This window comes from Metopolophium dirhodum, chromosome 1 (assembly GCF_019925205.1).
Source record: "Metopolophium dirhodum isolate CAU chromosome 1, ASM1992520v1, whole genome shotgun sequence".
NCBI classification, from domain to species: Eukaryota; Metazoa; Arthropoda; class Insecta; order Hemiptera; family Aphididae; genus Metopolophium; species Metopolophium dirhodum.
This window is the reverse complement of record NC_083560.1, coordinates 69,168,006-69,192,398: the sequence shown is the minus strand read 5'-3', so window position 1 is coordinate 69,192,398 and position 24,393 is coordinate 69,168,006. Positions and strand designations below refer to the sequence as shown.

At 27.3% G+C, this 24,393-nt stretch overlaps 2 protein-coding genes across 3 annotated transcripts; one reads left to right on the top strand and one right to left on the bottom strand.

Moving 5' to 3' along the window:
- Nucleotides 1-1,030: 1,030 nt before the first annotated feature.
- LOC132936668 (protein SEC13 homolog) lies at nucleotides 1,031-5,258 on the bottom strand. The gene has a single exon (XM_061003433.1). It carries the CDS (start codon nucleotides 4,966-4,968, stop codon nucleotides 4,036-4,038), a length of 933 nt encoding a protein of 310 aa, XP_060859416.1. The 5' UTR covers nucleotides 4,969-5,258; the 3' UTR covers nucleotides 1,031-4,035.
- Nucleotides 5,259-10,144: 4,886 nt separating this feature from the next.
- On the top strand, nucleotides 10,145-24,170 carry LOC132933637 (delta(24)-sterol reductase-like). 2 transcript variants are annotated; one of them, XM_060999903.1, is made up of 12 exons: nucleotides 10,145-10,331; nucleotides 10,447-10,548; nucleotides 14,373-14,572; nucleotides 14,704-14,859; nucleotides 19,910-20,015; nucleotides 20,152-20,270; nucleotides 20,419-20,513; nucleotides 22,071-22,239; nucleotides 23,180-23,329; nucleotides 23,411-23,608; nucleotides 23,695-23,870; nucleotides 23,939-24,170. In XM_060999903.1, the coding sequence occupies exons 3-12, from the start codon at nucleotides 14,390-14,392 to the stop codon at nucleotides 24,090-24,092; spliced, it is 1,506 nt and encodes a 501-aa protein (XP_060855886.1). In that variant the 5' UTR covers nucleotides 10,145-10,331; nucleotides 10,447-10,548; nucleotides 14,373-14,389; the 3' UTR covers nucleotides 24,093-24,170. The 2 variants fall into 2 exon arrangements, with proteins under 2 accessions (XP_060855886.1, XP_060855885.1); XM_060999902.1 differs by having other exon boundaries at nucleotides 10,145-10,361.
- Nucleotides 24,171-24,393: the final 223 nt, after the last annotated feature.

Genomic DNA, 24,393 nt, shown 5'->3' with positions numbered 1-24,393 from the left:
TTGTGTATTTAGGTAATATTATAATATATATTTTTTCTTTTTTGCAAGTATGCAAAATATACTGACTGCTGAGCAGTGTTAACTAGTCTGGAAAAGTAGGTACTCATGTCGTGATTTAGAAAAAAAAACTTAGAGACTATAAGTTACCTGATTTATTCCATGTTGCGATGTTGGTGGTTTTATTTTGATCATGTATTAGTTAATAGTGAATGCAGAATGTAAATAATTGTCCCCTTATTCAATTTTTTATGATTTGTTGACCCTTTTACAATCATTACATTTTACTATTTTAGTGAACCATTAATAAATTAAACATTTTTTTTATAGTACTTTGTGTAAGACTTTTTAAGTAGGTATAGTTTTAACTTATCCATATTTCATGTTATATTTTTTGAGTACTTATCATACAAACCTTGTATATGCTCTGTGTACACCTATAAGTTTATAACATGGCTTATACTCTTTAGTACCACTTTAATACTTTCTGAAGTCTGCAGAAATGTATTTTGAATACACTGATTTTGTACTGATTAAACGTGCAATAAGTATTATATCCTGTAGTCTATAGGTACCTAATTAAGTATTTTATTTTATTTATTGCAATAATTCTGCGCTGAGGTGAAGACTGAATCAAGAATTTTATTTAGTCAACGTTTTCTATACATTCTCGTTTTTTAATTTTTAATTTATTTTATAATAAAATGTAGGTAAATAATATAATTAATGTATCAAAATATATTATGTTTATTAATTGAAATTTTTGCGGAAGAAAAAAAGATACTAATAGGACATTTTTTAGTAATATGTAATACTGTACCTAGGATAATTTTTATCTAGGAAACGTGCTTATAACAGTTATGAGAACCACTATTTAATACTTATATTATCATTATTATCAACATCCATGAATATTTCATTCACATATCTATCATTATGTGACTTAATAATGTAAATGTGTACAGTATTTTTCATAAAAAAATATGTTTTTGATGTTCAGTATAAAATTGCAAAACATATGATATATTTTTTTAAAGTGTTGTTCAGTATGGAAGCCCCTAGTTCTTATGCTCCTTATAATATTTAAACTTAAAAGCTGCAAGTACCTATACATAATATTACCATTTACCAACTTCAATTCTCCTACATAATATACTAATATCCATATAGGTTAGTATATATATACTGCAGTATTTATAGTGTAAAATATTAAAAATAATTATAACTGTAATAGGGATAAATTGATAAATAAAAAAAGTTTTCCAAATAAATAGGTACCAGTGTATCACTGTATTGTTGTAAAAAATTAACACATGCACAATTTTACATCACATAATATTATTTAATATTAAGAGGATAAAAATAAATACGTTCATTGTTGACTTACATGTAACATGTAGGTACTTTGATTTTTTTCTGTATTGTAACTATTTTTTCCTAATAGACACAAAAATAATGTACTAAGATGTCTAACAACACTTTTTATAGAAGGAAAAATTCTCAGATTTTCAAGGGAGATATTTCTGGTAGTAAATAGAATCTAGTTTTAACTTTGGAAGTAGACATTTTACCAACCTACTTTACAAGATAATCGAGAAAATAAAAAAAAACAACAAAAAATAAAAATATTTTTACAAAACCAGTTTTTGACATTGAAATTTGTTTGTTTATTATTGTAATTATCTGTCATAGACCATTACAGATCTCTACGGTTTGCTTGTATACCGCATATTTGAATTCTTGACCTCTCAATATTAAACCGATACGTATCGGTTACATTCCAATTTCTTCCTTGAGAATCTTGTATTGTAATAACAAATATAATATGATACTTAACTGGACAGTGGACATAATATGTAGATATAGTTATTAGTCATTAATATAAGTGTTCAAGTATTCTGAGTGCAAAACTATGGAACATAGGCTCATACAGGGTTGAACTAGGTCTATAGCACGACCCGAGCAAAATAATTTTGAAAGGCCTCAATGAAACTTTATTTAAGTAAGTACCTCCTAATCAAATGTTTGTTAACTGAAAATGTATCTTCATAACTCAATAAACAATATATACATGGGTACATTTGAATATTTTCAGATTTAATGTTATACCTACCTTGAATAAATCAAATTTACGCATAATATAATATTTAGTAAGTTAATGACCTATTTATTTTATTTTGATTAAAAAAAATGTAATAATTAATATCTTAATACACAAAAAAAAAATTTAACTTAACTTTCCAAAAGATAACATAAATTCATTTTTATCTAGTACTTGGCTTCTTTATACATATATAAATATATTTTTAAAAAATGTAAGTGTATTTATTAATTTTATACTACTAATATACTTTTTAATACTGAACTTAGTTGAACAACTTCATTAGTTATGTCTTCAAATGACAGAGATACATTAAAATATGTTTAAATTCATCAGCATCCAAGTATCCAAATTATCCATCAACTAACGATTTCTTAATCGAGTTTTTATAAATGTTTAAGTTGAAAACTTCTTTCCCGTCCAATTTGAGTATAAGACAATGTTAGTATATGCAATAAATAAATTATTATATGCTGAAACATATAGTCTATACTTAAATAAAACATTATAACTGTAAATATTATTAAATATTACATTAAATATGTTCAATCTTCAAACTACTAGTTATCTAATTCCATGTCACCGCATACCATTAGTGACATCACGTTACAGTGCGATATTTTTTATTTTATTTTAATAATAGAAAATAGATGTATTAAATTAAAAAGGAAAAAAATTTAAGTAGTCTTATTTAACTAAAATTACAGCGGCCTGCAGCCCACTGGGCCATGCCCCGGTGGCCTAGTCCAACCCTGGGCTCATAGCATGTTCTATAAAATATAATACTACTATACTACCTAGTAGTATATTCTTTTCTTGATGTTCCATACTAAATTCCAGTAGCCAGTATGTTAAAAACCAAAAGTTTAATGCGCAATAAGTCAATTTGTTAAATTTGTATCAAACATGTGATACATTTTTAAATGCAGTAATATAATAAATTATTAATTAGCAATAATATGTATACTAGACTAAATTTTTCCTAAAAATTCAATAGCACATGACTAGGAAATTATTATTTAATTGAAGCAGGCGACTTCTTTTCAGTCTCAAACATAATATTATACCAGAGTGTGCAATTGATAATAGTTTTATTTACAGATTGCTTACTACACTTAAGCTCATGCTATAAATAACAAAGTATGATAGGAATTTTTTTACGGTTGTTTATGTAGTATCCTTTGGTAGGCACGTTACGTAGTGTGGCATACCCGCATACGGTAATAATATGAGTTATCAAGTGACGTGCTGTTGCGTGGACTTGAATTAAATCTGGATCTTTACAATCATACCATGTTGTTTATCACGATTACGCTGGATTGTATACTAAACTGATTTACTTAAATCATTAAATGATTCACAAAAATTTAATAAACCAACAATAGGCTATTAAATTATATTTAAGGGACCATAAGTACTATTGATTCAGTGATTATTAATTATGAAACTCGGTAGGTACTAGAATTTAAAATCTTGTTTTATTTATAAAAACAAGTTTAAACATTCAAAATAAGTTAAATATCTTAATATTGACTGATTACGACATATATTATAAAAATTATTAGTTATATAAACATGAGTATTATTTTAATTTCAATATAAAAACATGTAAATTAATATGATAAATTTAATTAAAAAAATTATACTTTTAAGAGTTGTATTTCAATATTCATTATATTATATTATATTGTATATTAATTATAATATTTATTGTAATGAAAATAAACAAGTTGTATCAAAAACAATCATTGTATTTTAATTAATAAACTTATAAAATACCTATACATATTTATTCAAAATATTATTTTCTTACTCAACATAAAATTACAATTTTTTTTAACTATATAAAAACAGCAGTCATAGTCAATTCAGTCAGAAATCATGTTGAAATTGCATTAATTTTCAAATAAAAATTAATGTATTGAAAATACTATCCATTAAGCAATAGAAGCAAATATATCTTGATTAACATTTTTGTTTTGACGATCCAAAGTTTTTCTGTTTGCAATACTATTATCCATACACATCCAAGTTTGTTTATCAATCTGTTTCCAAAGTTGTACAGCATAACTGTTCATTGTAACAGATAACACAGTTCCAAAACGAGAAAAACTAATTTTTTGTTTTTGCATGTTATCGGGGTCAATTTCTGTTTGTGCCCAATCAAAACAATCATCACTTCCCCATACAAATACTCTACCATTCGAGGCACAGCTAGCAAATACATGTTTGTACAGACCAGGAGTTGGACTCCAACTTATGTCTTTGATAGTAGATAGTTGATTGTCTGATTCATACTTAACGTTCCACATACCTATTTGACCTTGCCATATTTTGATCTTATTATCATTTCCTCCGCTAACTAACAGCAAATTATTATTGAATAATTCATTTGACCAACTGATGCAGTTAACACCATTTACATGAGCATTAGGGATCTTTGATACACACCAATCATTATTATTTAGTGCATGAATTGAAATAGTACCATCAACACTTGAACAAGCTATGATTGCTCCAGATTTATACGGTGCCCAATCTATAGAAGTCGTTGATGATTTGTGTCCATCATATTGATAGACAACCTTCCACTCACCCTTGTCATTAGTTTTACGTATAATTAATTGACAATCTGATCCACAGGAAGCTAAAAATCCAAATTTTGGATGTGAAAACCTTACTTGCCATACAGGACCAACATGTTCTTGTAATTGTATCACCGGTGCATACAAGTCTGATTTGTCACTATCGATAATTTGAATAACGCCATCCGTAGAACTAGTACAAACATATTTATTGTAATAATCAATATCTGTTGAAAGAATTTGTCCCTTGTGGATGGTTTCGAATGAACTGGCAACTGACAACATGTTTCTGACGAAGACACTATTAACACGTCCGACGTGAGCAACACACTACAAGTCACAAGACGGTGGCACTGTGGTAACCTAACAGGACAGACAGACGAGTCGAGTTCGACACTACGACAGTAGAGCCCGGCAAATGTAAACAGCACAGTAGAAACTCGCGGTACTCAATGAAGATGCTCGTGAGACGAAAAATCGTTTTTTTCTAATGCCGTTATCATTATATTGTTGATTATTAGGTATTTATCAAATTTTTGATTACCTACGTTTTTCTTTTTACGAGGATGCCTCATTAAAGGGGTTTATATAGGCAATTTTAAAGGCGTCTTGATAGGTATTTAGTGGGACGGACGGTATCGAGTCGTGTTTTTTCGTCGAGTCATGGTGTTCGTTGGTCGTAATCATAGCAATAGATAAATTCCCGCCTTTTTTTTAAATTTTAAATATTTTTTTTACACAATCTGTTCAAATAGATGTATAACAATAAAAATTGGATGACGTAATGAAAAAAAAATACATGATTCACAGAATGAAGAAACCTCCCAGAAGAGTAAATCCGAAAATTATATTGTTATATTTCCGCCTGATATATACCTACCAATTACTTATCTATTAGATAATAATATTATATTCTGAACTGATACAGTGACACCTATGATAATAATATGATATTTAATTTATACAATAAATTATTGAATATTATGAGTAGATCAGAGTTATGAATGTTGTTAATTGCTTTATTTTTTTTATGAGTAATTACGTTTAAAATTTAATTGAAATATGAACATTAGTTATTAATATAATATGAGTATATATCTGAGAAAAGACTGTCAACCTATAATATATTAATAAGTCGAGCCGTGATTAAGGAGTGGGTAGGGTTTAATCCCCCTAGCTACTTGACAAATATATATATACTTACGTATAATTTTAATTATTATATTTCTAAAAAGTTATTATAAAATTGTATTATATATTAATATAAAATATTATTATATTTTTATATTTTAACCCCTCCTCCTCCTCCACCATTAAAAATTCTCAAGCACGTTTCTGTTAGTAAGTATATTTCATGATAATATTGCTATTAAAACAGTTTATTTTACTAGTATAGTAATATTATGCTGAATGTTGTATTATTTTTTTCTTAAAACATTGTTTTTGACAATGCTGTTGTGTGTATAAAATTTAATAATATATGTGCCTACTTCAAAAGTTTCAAGTACCTAGGTACCCACAAACAATATTTTTAAATTACAACAAAGAAATTAGAATTTTTGTTATTTGTTTAAATATCTAGTTTTGTCCAAATTTGAACTTAAAATATACATATATCTACAGTGGCTCAACTAGGAGGACTAGGGGACCTGTATTTTTAATATTTTTCAATTGCTATTGGAACGATATATCGGGAGCCTTGTGTTCTAATGTTTATTTTTGGAGGTTTGTCTACTTATATAATTCAAAATTAGTGCATAATAATGTAGTAATTAGCGTAGGTAGTACTGTATAATATTTATGTGTATTATACAAAATAATAAGTATTATAAAAAATATACCTATTTGATGATATTATTGTGAATAAAGTAATTTATATATTTACCTATTTACGTGGAACCCTGTTTGAAATTTTCAATCCTTAGCTATAAAAGTTGAACATTTTATACATTTAAACTACAAAATAATTATTAAATTTTAAATTTGATAAATTTTGTCAAAATTTGAACTTTAAATGCTTATAAAAAAAATTGTGCCTATGTATTTTTAATATTTTTCAACTGCTATTAGAACGATATATAAGGAGCCTTATATTAAATTTTCACGCTTTTTTACCCAACAAATAAAATTTTATTGATATTTATAGAAAAAAAAAACTGAAAAACTTGAAAACTCACAATGTCCATAACCATAAACAGCTCAAAAAGAGTCAAATTATTTTCAAAATTGTATCGTGTATGGAAAATGCTAATACAAACATTCAGTAAAATTTTCAAGTATCTACAGTCATACATTTTTTAATTACAACAAAATAAGAAAATCGTTACATGAGATATCGAGCGAATATAAATATTGTACAAATATGAATTTTAAACGCTCATAAAAATTAAATTTGACTTTCTTCTAGAAATTTTTTTTTGATACGGTTAGACAAACTTATGAGGAATCTTGTATTACATTTTAAAATCTTAGATTTAAAAAGAAAAATTTTTATGAATTTCTAACTCAAAATAATTTGCAAATTTTCGTCATTTTTACGTATTTTGTCAATATTTGAACTTTAAATGCTTATTTACATTTAACCAATTACACAGAACAGTCGATATCATATCCAGCTCCCTGGAAAAAAAAACAGTTCTGTACAGCAGTATTCCTTGACATCTCCCAAGCCTTTGATCGGGTTTAGTACGACGGACTAATGTACAAACTTAAAAAGTTCTTACCCGTCCCTCTTTTCCTCTTGATAAAATCATATCTGTCAAATCGTTTCTTTACTGTTCGCCTAAAAAAAACCACGACATCTAAAATGTTCTCGGTCGGGTGGCGCTGCTGAGTGCCTGCCCACTAATGTTAAATCCTGTTACTTTATATTATTAAATATCCTAATTGCTCATTGTACATAATGTTGTATAGATTGTAAATTACTTAAATAAATAAAAAAAAAAAATGCTTATAAAAAACATTGTGGCTGGATTTTTAATTTTTTCATCTGCCTTTGAAACAATAAACTAAGAGCCTTCTATTAAATTGTCAAGCTTTTTTACCCAACAAATAAAGTTTTATTGATATCCATAGAAAAAAATACTAATAAAATTGGAAACTGAAAATGTTCCTAAGCAATTCAAAACAATTTCAAAATATTTTAACATTTTATCGTGTATAGAAAATGCAAATATAAACAACCAGTGATAATTTCATGTATATACGTTCGTTTGTTTTAGAGCTACACCAAAAACCAAAATCGATTTTCTCGAAAGCAGGCTTTGCGTAAAAATTCCCGTTTTTTCTTAATTTTTCTTTTGTTTTTCGCGGCACTTTTGAAAACTATTGGGAATTTTTTACTTTTGACCCCCCAAAGTACCAACTAGATTCACTTTCCTATCAGAAAAGATACTGTTGAAGAAAATCTAAACATTTTTACGGTCCTAAAAGATGATGACAGACACAAAAATTAAAATTAAAATAAAAAAAAAAATCATTGAAATGACAAATCATTGTAAAATCAATACATTCATCGTTCCACTCAGAATCTAAAATCGTAAGGTTTATGGTAATCATTTAATTAATATTTTAATTTTAATATCTATTTTTGAAAAAATTAAAAGCCTATGGTTTAGAATTTAAAAGTTTAAAATTTAAATGTTTTCGAATATTCTTAACTATAAAATAATTTACGCATTTTCGTGACTTTGGGGAAATTCTATTGTTGAAATATACAGGTTATTCCATATCGACTAGGATTTTTATCATCAGAAACAAAATGGCTGCGTAAAGGGATATCACAGATATAAATTTTTCTAATCATCAAAAATACGCTGACAATAGCCGCTAACAAATTCTATATCCCGCGCATATATACTTGATTATTATTGGCTCCCTTTACGCTGCCTTTTTTATTTTTATCATATATTTGATTGAGAAGCTAGTGGAAGTGAAGGAAAAAATATTTCATTGTTTAGAGCTCCAAAGGGCAAAGATACTGTGACTATATTAAAGACAAAAAAATATTTACAAGATTTTTTATAAATTTTAACTAGGTAATTATTAAATAGCATTACTCCACAATAATATAATAATTATATAGAGTATTATTATTATTTGGTACTTAATAATAATTTATACACTTAGATAAATTATTTGTACATAAAATCATTTTAAGTAATTTTCAAGATACGGATACTCATACTTTAAATTTAAATATTATAATTTAATATGATAATTATTAGGTAATAAACAATATTTTTATAACTTTTATCTTGATGTAAGATAAACTATAGTTAATAAATAACTATTAGGTACATATTAAGTAAATCAAATTTTAACCTTTTGTAAAAATGTATTATTTATTAATTTATCTTTATTGCAATTTTCCTATAGGCTATAACATATTTAATTTTAAGTTTTATGTTTTTATAATCTGATTGGGATATAATTATAATTTTAATTAAATAACACATTTGTTTATTTTAGTAAATCTAGATTACTATTTATGTTAACATAATTTGTAAAAAATACTACCCAAATCAGGATATTATCTTTAAGTCACAACACAGAACACTCAGGGGTTAAAGTATGGGGGGGGGGGGGGATTCAAGAGGACTCTGTCAACCCTACCTCTGATGACGGTTAAAATGTATCCCATTCAACAAATTAGGATTTTATACATTAGGCATTATACATAAAATTATAAATAGAACGCTTAAAAGTTAAAACTATATGGAGACATTAGTCCCCCCCTGGAATTTTTCCACTTTAAACCCTGAGAAAACAAAAACATTTCTCAAAACAGTCCAAGTTGTAACTACTTCTTTAATATTATGTGATAACTACTTACTTATATGTATACTATTTTATGTATTATACTTAGGCACATTACCTATTATTATTAATGTAATAGTGTTTTAGATATATTTAAATATTTTTAAGAGAAGGTACCAAATACCAATATTAGGTAAATATTGAATCAAAAGTAAAATAAAGAAGTAAGTAATAAGTATATGTATATAAATAGATTTGAGTTACTTATAAATTATAATATATAGAATATAGAAATTATTAAATTTGTAATGGTCTGTATTCTGTTATCTGCAATTTTGCTATAATTTTCAATTGTAAACTTCTAGGCAGTTGAATAAAGTATATCATAAGGCAATAAACGATTTGCAATATGAATACCATACGTTAAAATTATCTTATTGAAATACCAATAAATAAACGTAGGTACACACAGGTATTTTCCATCATAAATACAATATTTATAATATTTAATATTTTTGATTCATTGCAATAAATTAAATTTTAGCTTCGAAGCTTGTGGTGCTCCCGGTGAATATTATTTAAACTACAAATTTGCCGTCGAAAACTAAGCCACTTTTTTTCTCCTGGCCAAGCCGAGTGTTATCACCTTCTCTTCTCTACATCGTGATTTCAACCATAGGAATTTCGTAGAAATTGAAATGCTAATAAAAACAATATTGTCGCGGTATTTTAGATTATGAATAGCGATAAATGTACTTAATATTATGGTCATTGGGTTTACAATGTTGTGTGGTGTGTACGCAGTTGTGTGTCTGCGTCCTGCGTGGCTGCGTGTACACTTTTCACAGAAGAAACTAGAAAGAATGCTACAATCTTCAACTTTAAGATGGGTTTCTGGAAATCTGCTTCAATCGTTTTTAGTATAATAAAAATATTCGTAAAATAAATCGTATGCAATGGTTTTTTGTTGAATTTAAATTTTACACGTTCTAATTTACTTTGTAGTTTGTAATACACACATTGGATTACACTGTGACATATTGAACGACGAATACGACGAACACTCGACGACTATATTTTGACTATACAGGAGAGCGGCTTACCCAGGTTTTTTTTAATTATAATAAATATAATTTATTAATTATTGATATTATTTCACATGATTTTAACATTAACTCATGTATTATAACTAATATTACTAATATGTATGCCTTAATGCCTTATGGTGAATAAATAATTATTTAAATAATAATATTATTGTCCACGCACTTGAACATCCAACATTATTCCTGCCACGCGTTATCATAAATATATGTGTAAATATTATATTTTTATATTGGTAGTGCACATTATATTATGTCGACGTATGTCCGTCATAGCATCTTTTTTCGTCGACATGTTGGTTATTTTACGTCCGAAAGTACCAGGATCTCATACCGTTGCCTTGCCGTATTCACACAGAGCCTATAGTATTGTGTCATGGACGGATCGCTGTTGAATAAAACTCGGCTGAATAGTATTAATGTAATAATGTGTATAGACAATATACGTAAGACGTGTAGTATATAGTATATACCATATGTCCATATAGTGTTGGTCGTTAGTGTACCTACATTTATTATAGCAGAACAAAACTAAAAAAAAGCCATAATAGGTAGTAAAAATCAAATGTATGTATCTATGTAATACAAATAACATAAATCACTATAATATTATCGTTGTAAAATCAATAAATTATAATAATATGTATGTGCCTACCGCCTATGTTAGCAAAACATTTTATTATACGCAATATCCCAATTTTATTTACTTGTCCAGTTGTCCAGGACATTTTTAGAATAAAAATAAAATATTATTGGTTATTCAACATAGGTATTTTTAGTACACAGGGATTATGGGAAAGCGGTTCCCCCTGTGTAAATGTTTTTTGGTATATATAATTGTGATACAAACTAATTTTAAATGGAATAAAAAATAGCAAAATGTATAATACTTTTATTATTTATTAATATTTATTAATATTTATTACTTATATTATTCCTAAACAAATGTCCACGCCGAGTACATAATTGCAATTTTTCATGTAGTAACTAAAATTGTAAATTTGTAAACTTAACTTATCACAATATAATATAAAATGAACATTGTACATTTCACATGATATCAAAACTTTATATAACGGCCAATTAATTAAAATAAGTTAGATTCAGAGCAAAAATCGAATGTTTTTACTTTGCGTCCTATCTTCACGTTTGGAGCAACATATATTTATTTAAATATTCTGCATCGAGGGTGGTTGCTGGTAACAAAAATGACATACATATAGTTGATACTTTAGTAGGTAGTATATTAAAAGTGAAAAACGGTAGATACTTGATACTTTTTTTTGGTGGGGAAGAGGGGTAAAAAATTTAACATATTCAATTGTATTAAATTGTGTGTGGTTTTTATTGAAACTATATACATTTTATTCCATTTTTACAACACTAATTATATAAACTAATTTTAGATACCTATGCAAATTGTATTTTAATTAAATAATAATATAATATATAAATAAGTTAATTTATTACCTAGTACCTACCTACTATATAAGTCACTTTATTAACTCCGTGTTATTTGTTGTTAATACATATTTTATTATATACAAAAATAGTATTTTTACTATAAGTAATTTTTTATGAGGATGATATTATACACTATATACAGATTTATTATACTATAAACGTACTATATTATACATTTATACATTATACTTATACAGAAACACTGCAACAGAAACAGTATTATAATTATTTATAATAATATTAATTTAGACGATTTCTATAATTTTATTCGACGCGTCAGAATCGGTGTAGCGCGACTTAGCTATATGGGATCCTGGTCATTTCGGAAGAAAAACAACCGACTGCACTAAAATGAACACAAAAAAATACTACACTACCGCGTAAACAACGCGTTACACCGAGGCCGAACGCCAGAGCGGGCGCGCAGCAGAAATAATCTGCGTTCGATGTTAGATGGAATGTTTACATGCGTCATAATTCGTGAATCATATATTATAATATATATTATTTTTACTAATATTTATATTAATATTAAATATTATCTAGAAAATCGTATCATCAATCATCGATCCCGCACCGGAATAATGAAACATAAACTAGTGAAAAAATCTCGAGGTGCTTTTTTTCAATTTCCTTCATAATTTATGTAAATTATTCATCATACATAATATTTATTTCATTACCCTCCATTTCAGTAATCGAGTTAAAGTTAAATCTTGTGAATTGCGTCGATTTAAATTTAATTTAATCGTGTTCATGTGTATTAATTAACAAAAAAAAAAAAATCGTTGACAGTCACTATAATTGGAACAGCCGGGTGTACATCGTGAATCGTGATTGAGTAGGTCACTGTTATTTATTATAGGATGTGTTAAATTGTAATTACTAATTTATGATAAATGATAGCTTACAAAAAGCATTCTAAGCGGAGAAGTCGAGAAGGTGGTATTTATATCTAGGATTCTAACTTTGATGTGTAGTACCTACTATAAGTAATTGATTTTTTTATTACTATATAGTGCACACTGCACATGCATAATATTAATAGTACGGTATGTTAAACTAGTTGTTGTCAAATCATATCGTATATTATGTTATTAAACATTAGTTATAATAAAAATATTGTATGATACTTGTTTAGAGTACTTTGAGTGTTAAAACTAAAAAAGCTGGTTAGTAGATGTCGCTCTGCTGTACAGTAGGTTACATTGTTACAAGCATTGGCGTAGCCAAAAATTTTATTTTTTTATTAATCTTGTTAAAATACTAAGGTCAACACAGTCAATGATTACAAGTGGGTAACTGTAATAGATGGTATTAACTATTAAATTTGAATTCAACGATTTAATATCATTAGATATACGAAAAACAAGTCTGAGATGAGACGGTTTGTCAGCTAAAGATATTTTATATTATATTGATATTATTATTATTAATACGGTAGTTGGTAAATTTAATTAATATTATTTGTATATACTTAAGTAATAATATACGTCTTGAGGAAGACAAAAGTTCGGTTTTTGACAACATTTATCAAATTTAAAATTTAAAAATATTTTCGTAGTCAAAAATGTAAAAAATGTTCAACTTGTATATACCTAAGAAATAAGAATTGAGAATTTAAATCAAGGTTCAACGTTTGTGGGTATTCCTATAACCAAAAAATATAAAAACAAAATTTTTTTATAGTTATTTTATGTTCAAATTTGAAATTTTGATGAAATTACATATTATGTAACCAAGAATAACGATTTTAGTTATTTTGTTGCAATTTAAAAATATTATTCGTGGGTACTTGAAATTTCAAATTTTTCATGTATATTATTATATACAAGTATTGAAATATGATAATATTTAAATAATATTAATTAAACTTAGGCACGGACTACCGTATTAATAATAACAATATAAATATTATGTAAAATATCCTAGGTTGACAAACTGTTTCCGTTCAGAACCGTTTTTCGTATACAATGATATTATATCATTGAATTCAAATTTAACACCATTCATTACAGTGGCCTACTTGTCTTGTAACCTACTGTACAGCAGATTGACACCCACTTACCGGCTGTTTAATATTTATAGTGAATTATTTTTATTAAATAAATGTACAATGAGTTTATAAATTAATATTAAGTTAAATAAAATACTTGAAAGGTGGAAATAATCTAGGTATTATTGAAGGAGTTGAATAGTCACCATGCTATACAGTATACATAAATAATATATTATATAATATATATTTGTCTTTACATATATATTTTGCAACTTCAGTTGTGCATGCTATAGGTACCTAATATTTTTTTAGAATTTAAAACACCTGCAAATAATATAAATATTTATTTGTATATGTATCTTAAGATCATTCAAATACAGAAATGCATTCGGATTCTTTAATGGAATACGTTTTGGTGAACTACCGATGGGTGTTTGTAGTATTCTTCCTCCTACCATGCACTGTGATGGGAAAAGTGTGGGCCACCTTCGAAAAAAGCTTATGGTCACGCCGCCGTCGTACCGGAATTGACCACGAAAAAAAAGTTAAAAACATTCAGTGCGAGGTGAATACATATGTATTGTATATTGTATTATATTATAATAATATCTAATTTATAAAAAAACTTAGTAATATAGTACTTATTGAATGCCGAATGATAGTTAATTATTGTTTATATTTCCTCCTCCCGCGCAGATACGGCATAGAAATTTATACGCTCCCAACCGTATGATGTGTACAGCCAGACCTAGTTGGAGGAGCATGACTCTGGCTGAAATGACGTACAAGAAATGCATGTTTAACATAAACGTCCATTTGGATGAGATGATTTCTATCGATAGTCACAATCGGGTAAGTGATTATCGTAATGGTATTTAAGTGGTATGGCCAATCATGGCCATGAATTATAATCATCGGCATGCCTTTTATTTCTATATAATGGTTATTCTCCAGTATCTATCATCTTATATTCTGGTATCATTATACACCTACAGGTACATGTAATATTATATTTATCTACATGTAGTATAATTATTGAAGAGAACTTAATGAGATGTTAGAAATCATTTTTAAGATCAACAGTAGATACAAGATACTTAACTATTTATCATTATTTTTACATTTACAATATTATAAATTATAATTATAGGACAAGATTAAACAAATATGTTGGAATTTAAAATCTTTAAAAACGTTCACGGCCAAGTGTCACAAATATGTGATATGGGGGTGGATCGGTGTCACGTATTTGTAACAAGGGGAATATTGTTTTATACCGGATTGATTTTCACCGGTTAATTTCAAGTTTTTGTGTTCCATTCTAATGATTTTTTGTTTACAGCTGGTTCAAATTTTGGCGACCAAATTTAAATCAGGTTTTTGTCAAAAACCATTTTATACGTGGTTTTTTTTTAAGAGCACTCGGATTTACTCTCGGTCAAATGTCTATGGATATCAATAAAACTTTATTTGTTGGGTAAAAAAAGCTTGACAATTTAATACAAGGCTCCTAGTATATTGTTTCCAAGGCAAATGAAAAAATTAAAAATCCTTAGTCACAGTTTTTATTTATAAGCATTTAAAGTTCAAATATTGACAAAATACGTAAAAATGACGAAAATTTGCAAATTATTTTGAGTTAGAAATTCATAAAAATTTTTCTTTTTAAATCTAAGATTTTAAAATGTAATACAAGATTCCTTATAAGTTTGTCTACCCTTATCAGAAAAAAATTTCTAGAAGAAAGTCAAATTAAATTTATATGAGCGTTTGAAATTCATATTTTTACAACATTTGATATTCACTCGATATCTCATGTAACGATTTTCTTATTTTGTTGTAATTAAAAAACGTATGACTGTAGATACTTGAAAATTTCACTGAATGTTTGTATTAGCATTTTCTATACACGATAAAATTTTGAAAATAATTTGACTCTTTTTGAGCTGTTTACGGACATTGTCAGTTTTCAATTTTTTTAGTTTTTTTTTCTATAAATACCAATAAAATTTTATCTGTTTGGTAAAAATTTGTGAAAATTTAATAGAATGCTCCTGATATATTTTTATAATAGCAGTTGAAAAATATTAAAAATACATAGGCACAATTTTTTTTATAAGCATTTAAAGTTCAAATTTTGACAAAATGTATCAAATTTAAAGTTTAATAATTTTTTTGTAGTTAAAAATTTATAAAATGTTTAACTTTTATACCTAAGGATTGAAAATTGAAAATAAAGCTCCACGTAAATAGGTTATATATAAATTACTTTATTCACAGTAATATCATCAAATATACTTGGTAATATCATAGGCTGACTGACCGTTTTCGCTCAGAATCGTTTTTCTTATACAATGATATTATATCATTGAATTCAAATTTAACACCATCCATTACAGTGACCCACTTGTAACCTAATGTACAGCAGAGCGACATCCACTTACCCACCTTTTTTTAAACTGTAGGCATACTATATACCTATAACACGGTATACTACCAAAAAGTCCGTGGTAAAAAAGTCCTAGGAAAAAAAGTCCGAGTAAAAAAGTCCGTGGTTAAAAAGTCCGAGGTCTAAAAAGTCCGAGGTGAAAAAGTCCGAATCATATAATTAGGTAAAAAAAACTTCAAGTTGGTATTAATATAATTTGTAATTATATAAATTATAAAAGTGCAATAATTATGTACTTATTGTACTTACTATATCATTATTTATTACCTATATATACAAAAATCGAAAATATTATTAATTCAAAAAAATATACATAATACGTCACATAAAATATAATATGTTAAAAAAAAATTCTAATGTTTATCTAGGCCTTGTTCTGATATTATGGCCAACTTTTTCTAAAAATTCTTCAATGGTAATTGAATGATTATCTATTCTTTGGTATAAAGTAACTATAGTCGGAACTGTGTTGAATTTTGTTTCTTTTTTCCCGGCTTTCCCATGCTGTCGATAGCTACTTTCGCATTATCTGCCGCTACTTCTAATCTCATTTTTTGGATTAGTGTCCAAATAGTCGGATGACTGTGGCCAACTAAATGAATAAATCTGTTATTCCACGATTCGCATACGGCATACATTATTCGTTCGGTGGTCACCATTAATCGTTGTTTTATGTACATTCCAAGTATTCGAGGAAAAAGTGGACTTATTTTTTTTAATTTGAATTTGGTACCAACCCCTACTTTTCTAACTGGTCCATTTACGTAGGTTGCGTCAAAATAATTTAAAAAGATCTTCTCCTTCAGGAGAAACAATTGTTTTAAGGTAAGCCAATTATATTAATACTAAATGGAAGTTTGATTGTGCATCATACCGCGTATTTTTCTTTTACCTAATATTATATATACCGGACTTTTTTTCACCTCGGACTTTTTAGACCTCGGATTTTTTCACCACGGACTTTTTAGACCTCGGACTTTTTAGACCTCGGACTTTTTCACCACGGACTTTTTAACCACGGACTTTTTCACTCAGACTTTTTTTCCTAGGACTTTTTTACCACGGACTTTTTTTACCGCGATTCCTATAACACCTATGTACCTATAATATTAGTATACTTATTATGAGTATTATGTTAGCCGTTAGGTTTAACTATTTTAACAATTTCACAAATACTATAACATGTCTGATGATTTACCTACCTAATAGTAAACTCATGTTAACAAACCATGATTACCGATAACCAATAATCGCTTTCTGTATTCCAAAACTAAAAGCGGTTATCGGTTTTCTGTTCTAAAATTTACGGTTTTTACCGGTTTTCGTTATAAACCGGTTACCGGTTTCTAGCCCTGTTTATAAGTATTTTAACTCCTGTCTCAAAAAAAATAATTTCATGTTTATTAATATCATGATTCATGAGTATCAAAGATGAATAAAATATGTCTTTCTTACTGTCTAGGCTATATTTTAATAGAATTATTGCAAAAAAACAATATTAAGTTAATGTAATTTAATTTATAAAAAAAGAAAATATTTTGTGTGGTAAATAACAATGTTTAAATATGAAAAAAAAACCAAATAATAATTTTAAAATAGTTCAATATTAATAGTTATTACCGGTAGATAACCAGTTTATAACAAAAACCGGTAAAAATCGTAAATTTTATAACCGAAAACCGATAACCGCTTTTAGTTTTGGAGTACAGGAAGCGATTATTGGTTATCGCCGATAACCGATAACTTATCGGTAATCAAGAAAATATCTAAATATTAACATCAGAGCGGTTACCTCGTATTTTCAATCACGTTTTTATAACCAAAACCTATATTATCTACCGACCAAAATAATTAACGGTTTTTTCGTGGTATTTAATACTTTAATTATTTCATGATTATATTATAGTTGAATTTAATTTTTGAGCTATTTTTAAATTTTTTCCCCCAATTAATTGCTGTCAAGTATTGCTTATCTGTTGTGAATATTATACCATATATATATTATAAATACCGTCATAAACGTCGTCATCGCCCGCTGATTCCTATTACGAAATAGTTGGTGGAATAGGGGCTTAGTCTATATTTTAGTATATTTTAATATTTAGTATTTAGTACTATTTACGATATTTAAATCAAGAATAAAGTCTGAGATTTACGTCGTTTTTATATCGTGTCACACTATCACAATTTATGCTTTGGTCAATGGTATTATTTTATTGTTTTAACTTTTTGGTTATGTTTAAAGTATAAATTGATAAATAATTTTAAAATTATAATAATAAAAAAAATGTATGCAATTTAGTTTTTTGATTTTTTAAGATAGCCATTATCTTAATAATATGTTTTAAGCTTTGAGTGAAATCGAACAAATTAAAGCTTATTAAGTTTTTGATTTTGTAATAATAATAGTTATGTTATCAACTCACGAATCGCCTTAATAAACGGTTTTAAAAAATATAATTAAAAAATTAAAAAATATGATTTTTAAAAACCGGTAACCGATCACCAAAAAATCTTATCACCGGTTTTTAAACGATTAACGGTTGTCATAGTGTTTGAAGTATCTTTAAAGAAACGGTTACCGGTTAGCATAATATTAAAATTAAACGACAACCGGTTACCGGTTTTCAAGAATTACCGACTTTATTAGGAACGGGCTTAAACTTTATTTAAGCCCTGCTTATAAATTAGGCCGATGATGTACATACTAGGGCATGATAACTATCAACGCATAATTTAGCATATTTACACTTTATATATTATAACACAAGTATAAAGTATAAATTATGATATTTTACTGTACATTTTTACAAGTACAATTCAAAAATAAATAACTATACCAACTGTAAACGATGAAAAATACTGTACGCATTATCTAATATTGTATAAGTTATTACTAGTTAGGTATACAGAATAAGTTATCTATCTAATAAGTAATACCTAGCAAATTATTTGGTATACGTATAATACTATATTTCAATAATTGTATAAATTGTACTGTGAAACTATAGGTCTATACTCTATACAATATTATATTATTACTTTTTTCTAAATAACAATGCCTAAAATTATTTATCGAATAAATTATTCTCGGTCTCTCGGAAGTATCTGAGCCGACTTGAGCGAATTGAAAATTATTATGATTATATTGCCAATATTGTTTCAACAAAAACAATATTATTTTTATTGATAGTTACATTTTTGTGAAAAATAATTAATACAACGGACTTTATGGTATTTAATTTTTTTTAAAAATACTTTTAAAAAGTATTTAGAATACACAAAAAATACTTTTAAAAATTGTATTTAGAATACATTAAAAATACTTCAAAAAGTATTCAAATACTTGTATTTGGATGCTTTACAAGACTGATTATTTATATGTAATATCGTGATGGGCTAAATATATATATTGATTGTTCGTTTTAATTATTATTATTAATATATTTATAGACAGTCAGGGTCGAACCGAGTATTACAGTGGGCCAATTAATTCCAATATTAATCCAATCCGGATGGACAGTACCCGTGGCCTTGGAATTAGAAGACTTGACTATCGGTATATCGCTTATAATATATAATATATATATGCATATTATAATGATCACGACTATAGAAGTCTAGAAATAATATAATGGTTATAATATAGGTGGTAATAGTATTATAGTATTAATATTATGTTATTCGTCGTTTAGGAGGACTAGTTATGGGCATTGGATTGGAATCTTCGTCTTTTAAGTTTGGGTTGTTTCATAAGACATGTACGCGATACGAACTCATTACAGCCGACGGTGATTTGATCACATGTTCAGAGGTAACCGTATATAATTTCCTATAATTTCATAGCTTATTTACATACACGATATAGTATATATATTATGTCGTATGGAAAATGATTTAACGCGTGCTTATTATTTTACGCGTGTTATTGTTATTAATTATAAAATAATGATATATTTCAGGCAGAGAATCCAGACGTTTTTGAAAGTATTCCATTTTCGTATGGTACACTAGGATTTTTGACAGCTATCGACATCACCATAATGCCGGCAAAAAAGTACGTATAAAACATTGGATCAAATCAATTAAGAATAAAAAAAACTGCACTTATATAACACATCCTGGTGACTATAGGTTTTACGGCTTATGTAGCCCGTTTTGGGTATATTATACTTCTGGATATTATTATAACTGATTGTAAATTATCTGCAGTTAATAGAAATTTACTTCTATATGACTAAAAGATTTAGATAGTTAGATAACGTGGTGGATCCTCAGAATAATAATTATACTCAGGAAAACATATATCTACCTCTGGCTATATACCTATATATATAATTATTAATTTCTAACATAGCTGTTTAGTCTTGTCATTTGTAAATTGCATTTACAGTGAATAGGTAGATACAAACAACAAGGTTGAAGGTAGTATATACTTAGTTAAAAATACCAAGAGTAAAGTAAATAATTTCGTTCGGAATTTTTCGATTTTTAAAATTGGTATAGTAATTACTAATTACCAATTACTAATGACCTTATGAATTCACCGATATTTATTCTAAACACTGTTGCATATTTATTGATGTAAAAATCAAACTTAATCGCTATATTATAACTGTTATGATATTATTAATGATTTTACGTAGAAGTTTAGTTAGTTGTTTGTGCAACACGCCATATTGAATATCAATGTGTGAAAATTATGTCGCATTACTATAGTGGTTTACGAAAATAGCTTAATATACTATAATTTATAATACCTATTGGCCTATTCTATATTTTACAATTTACCATATAAAAAATGTTTTTAAATAACCTAATGCATGTAAAATTAAATAATAATATTATCATGATGTCCCTTATTGGTGCTCGAACCTTGTGTAATGATAAATATAACAAAATAATATTACCAACAACCATAGGCGTGCGCAGACTTTTGGTTCCGGGGATACACACTAAAAATTAGGGCCCACAATAATTTTGAAAACAATTATAGATACAGACAAATGTTTTAAAGATATCAAGTGCACTAAAAATATTTATTTTATTTTATTATTCATTCTAATAAATATTACATAACAATATATAGATATACAATCTTATAATGATAATCGACGTTTAAAAGGAACAACATTTTTGAGTTCGTCAATAATTTCATTAATTTAATTTACACTTAATTAATAATTAGGGCCCTTGTCGTTTTTGGTGAAGGGTCCGGGGGTGCCCAGACACCCCCGGCACCCCTTGTGCGCACGCCTATGCCTACAACCTACTTAAAAAGCCTCTGACTATCTGACCGTAATCTATTACTCAGAGATCGATAGGTAGGTAACTCAAACTGTATTGGGCGCAATATAATTTACTTCTTTCCGTCAATGACACTACGTGGTCAATTTACCCCTTGCGGTAATATTATATTATTTTCATGCGCCAATTTTCTGCAGTAAACTCAAATTTATGACAACAAAAAATTATTATTTTACATACGTTATATTATAAAGTTGCGCTGCTTGCCGGCTTGTTAAAAAGTTTTTGTTTGCCCTTCTCTCTTACGTAATTAGTAATTACCCAATTCATCCAACAAACCATTTATACCTACGTTAAATATGTTTAGATATGTCAAACTCCAGTATCGTCCGATTAGTTCTTTGGAAAAAATTCAATCTAGACTTATCTCAGAAACGCTAGATACAGAAAATAATGATTTCGTTGAGCTATTAATGTATAGTAAAGATGAAGGTGTTCTGATGACTGGAAAAATGACGGACGGCGATCAAAGCACAGTAATAACTATAATATTATACCTGTTTACTTAAATAGGTGCATCGTACATTCGATATATCGTTATCGTAATATTAGCATAGCTTTGAACTTAATGATTTTTAATGTCAACGAGTTTTATTCTAAATTCAAAATAAATAACATATACATTTTACATAGGTAAGTCATAAGACATTAGTTCAGGCGCGTGTACATTGGGGGGGAGGGTTAATTGGTTATTTATATTTATAGACTGAAAACAAATCAAAATATTTTGAAAATTTCTATCGTGTATAGAAAATTCTAATATAAGCAACCAGTGAAAATTTCTTGTATATACGGTAATTTGTTTTAAAGTGACATCAAAAACCAAAATCTATTTTGTCGAAACCGATTTTGTGTAAAAATTCCCGTTTTGCCATCATTTTTATGTAGTTTTTCTCGTCTCCTTCTGGGAATTTTAAATTTTGACCTCCCGAATGCATCAACTGGATTCACTTTCCCATTGAACAAGATACTGTATAAGAAAATCAAAGCAGTTTTACTGCCCCAAACGGTGAAGACACACACAAAAAAAAAAAAAACATCATTGTAAAATTAATCATCGCTCAGTATCTAAAATGAAATATACAACAGTTTTTTAAATAACAGTTTTAAGCACCTAATTAATTAATAATTATTATTATTTACTAGCTATAGGCATTACCCAATTTTGCTCAGGTTAAAATTAATCTATCTTTCTATCGTTTTCCGTTTTGCTTCAGTTGAAAATTGAAATACATAAAAAAACACAATTACAATGATTCATTTTTTGATTTTTTACTTCTTAATATTATTCCTTATTTTAAGTACATTAATTAATTTGGATTTAACTCATGGTTTATTAGTTCATTAAATTCAAAGCCTTAAATAGTAAATATTAATTGTATTTGTTTATTTGAAAAACATAATTATATTTCCTAGAAATACATCAATGAAATTGGGCGATTTTACAAACCGTGGTTTTTTAAACACGTTGAATCATTCTTATTATTACAAAAGAATGCCGAAGAATATATTCCTTTAAAAGATTATTTCTTTAGACATAATAATTCTTTATTTTGGGAAGTACAGGTAACATTACTACATTTTATAGAATTTAATATTTTTGTATGTACCAACCAACAATAATGTAAGAATGATATTTGTGTACAGGATATAATACCTTTTGGAAACCATCCAGTATTTCGTTATCTATTGGGATGGATAATGCCAGCAAAAGTGGCTCTACTGAAATTGACACAAACTGATACCATTAAGCGATTGTACAATGAACATCATTTCATAGATGACTTCATACTACCAATTTCATGTCTGAAAAAATCTGTAGAAAAATTTCATGAACACTTGAATGTAATTGAGAAAACATTTATTATGAGTATATTTTGAACACATTACATAGTAACAAACAATTTAAATTGTGTCTGCTTTAATTTTAGATTTATCCTATTTGGGTATGCCCAACTGTTTTAAATCCAGGCCACGGTCTTGTACACTCACATGCGTCAGTAGACAATATGTACATTGATATTGGTTTATATGGAGAGCCCAATGTGTCCAATTATAACTCAGATATCGCGAAGGATTTAGAACTATTTGTACTCAAGTCAAAAGGGTAAGTTACATTTTACAAGTATATACTTTTATAAATGTAACGGTTTTTTTTTTTAAATTTAATTTTAGATTTAAGATGATGTATGTTGGCACTTATTTGAATATATACGAGTTCAAGAAAATGTTTAATCATTGTTTGTATCAGCGTATAAGAATGCAGCTTAATTGTGAATACAACTTTCCAGAAGTCTACGACAAAGTGAATAAGAAAGTTAGGAGATAATATCTCAATATTAGATATATAATAAAAATTAGAACGATGAATGCTAACATTAAAATAAATATTATCTCTAATATTTAATCACTTCACATTTAAACGTTCATTACGCATGAGTGATGTATAATTAGTAATAATTTGATTTTTAATACAAATTATTTAACATAACTTTAAAAACATTTTTTTTTCTGAATAAAAACGGTTATATCAAACAATAATTATAACATTTCTCACAACTAATATGCTAAGTGTTTTGTTGTATCCAAAGTAAAATAAAATAAAAATAAAAGTCTGATTTTAAATTTCA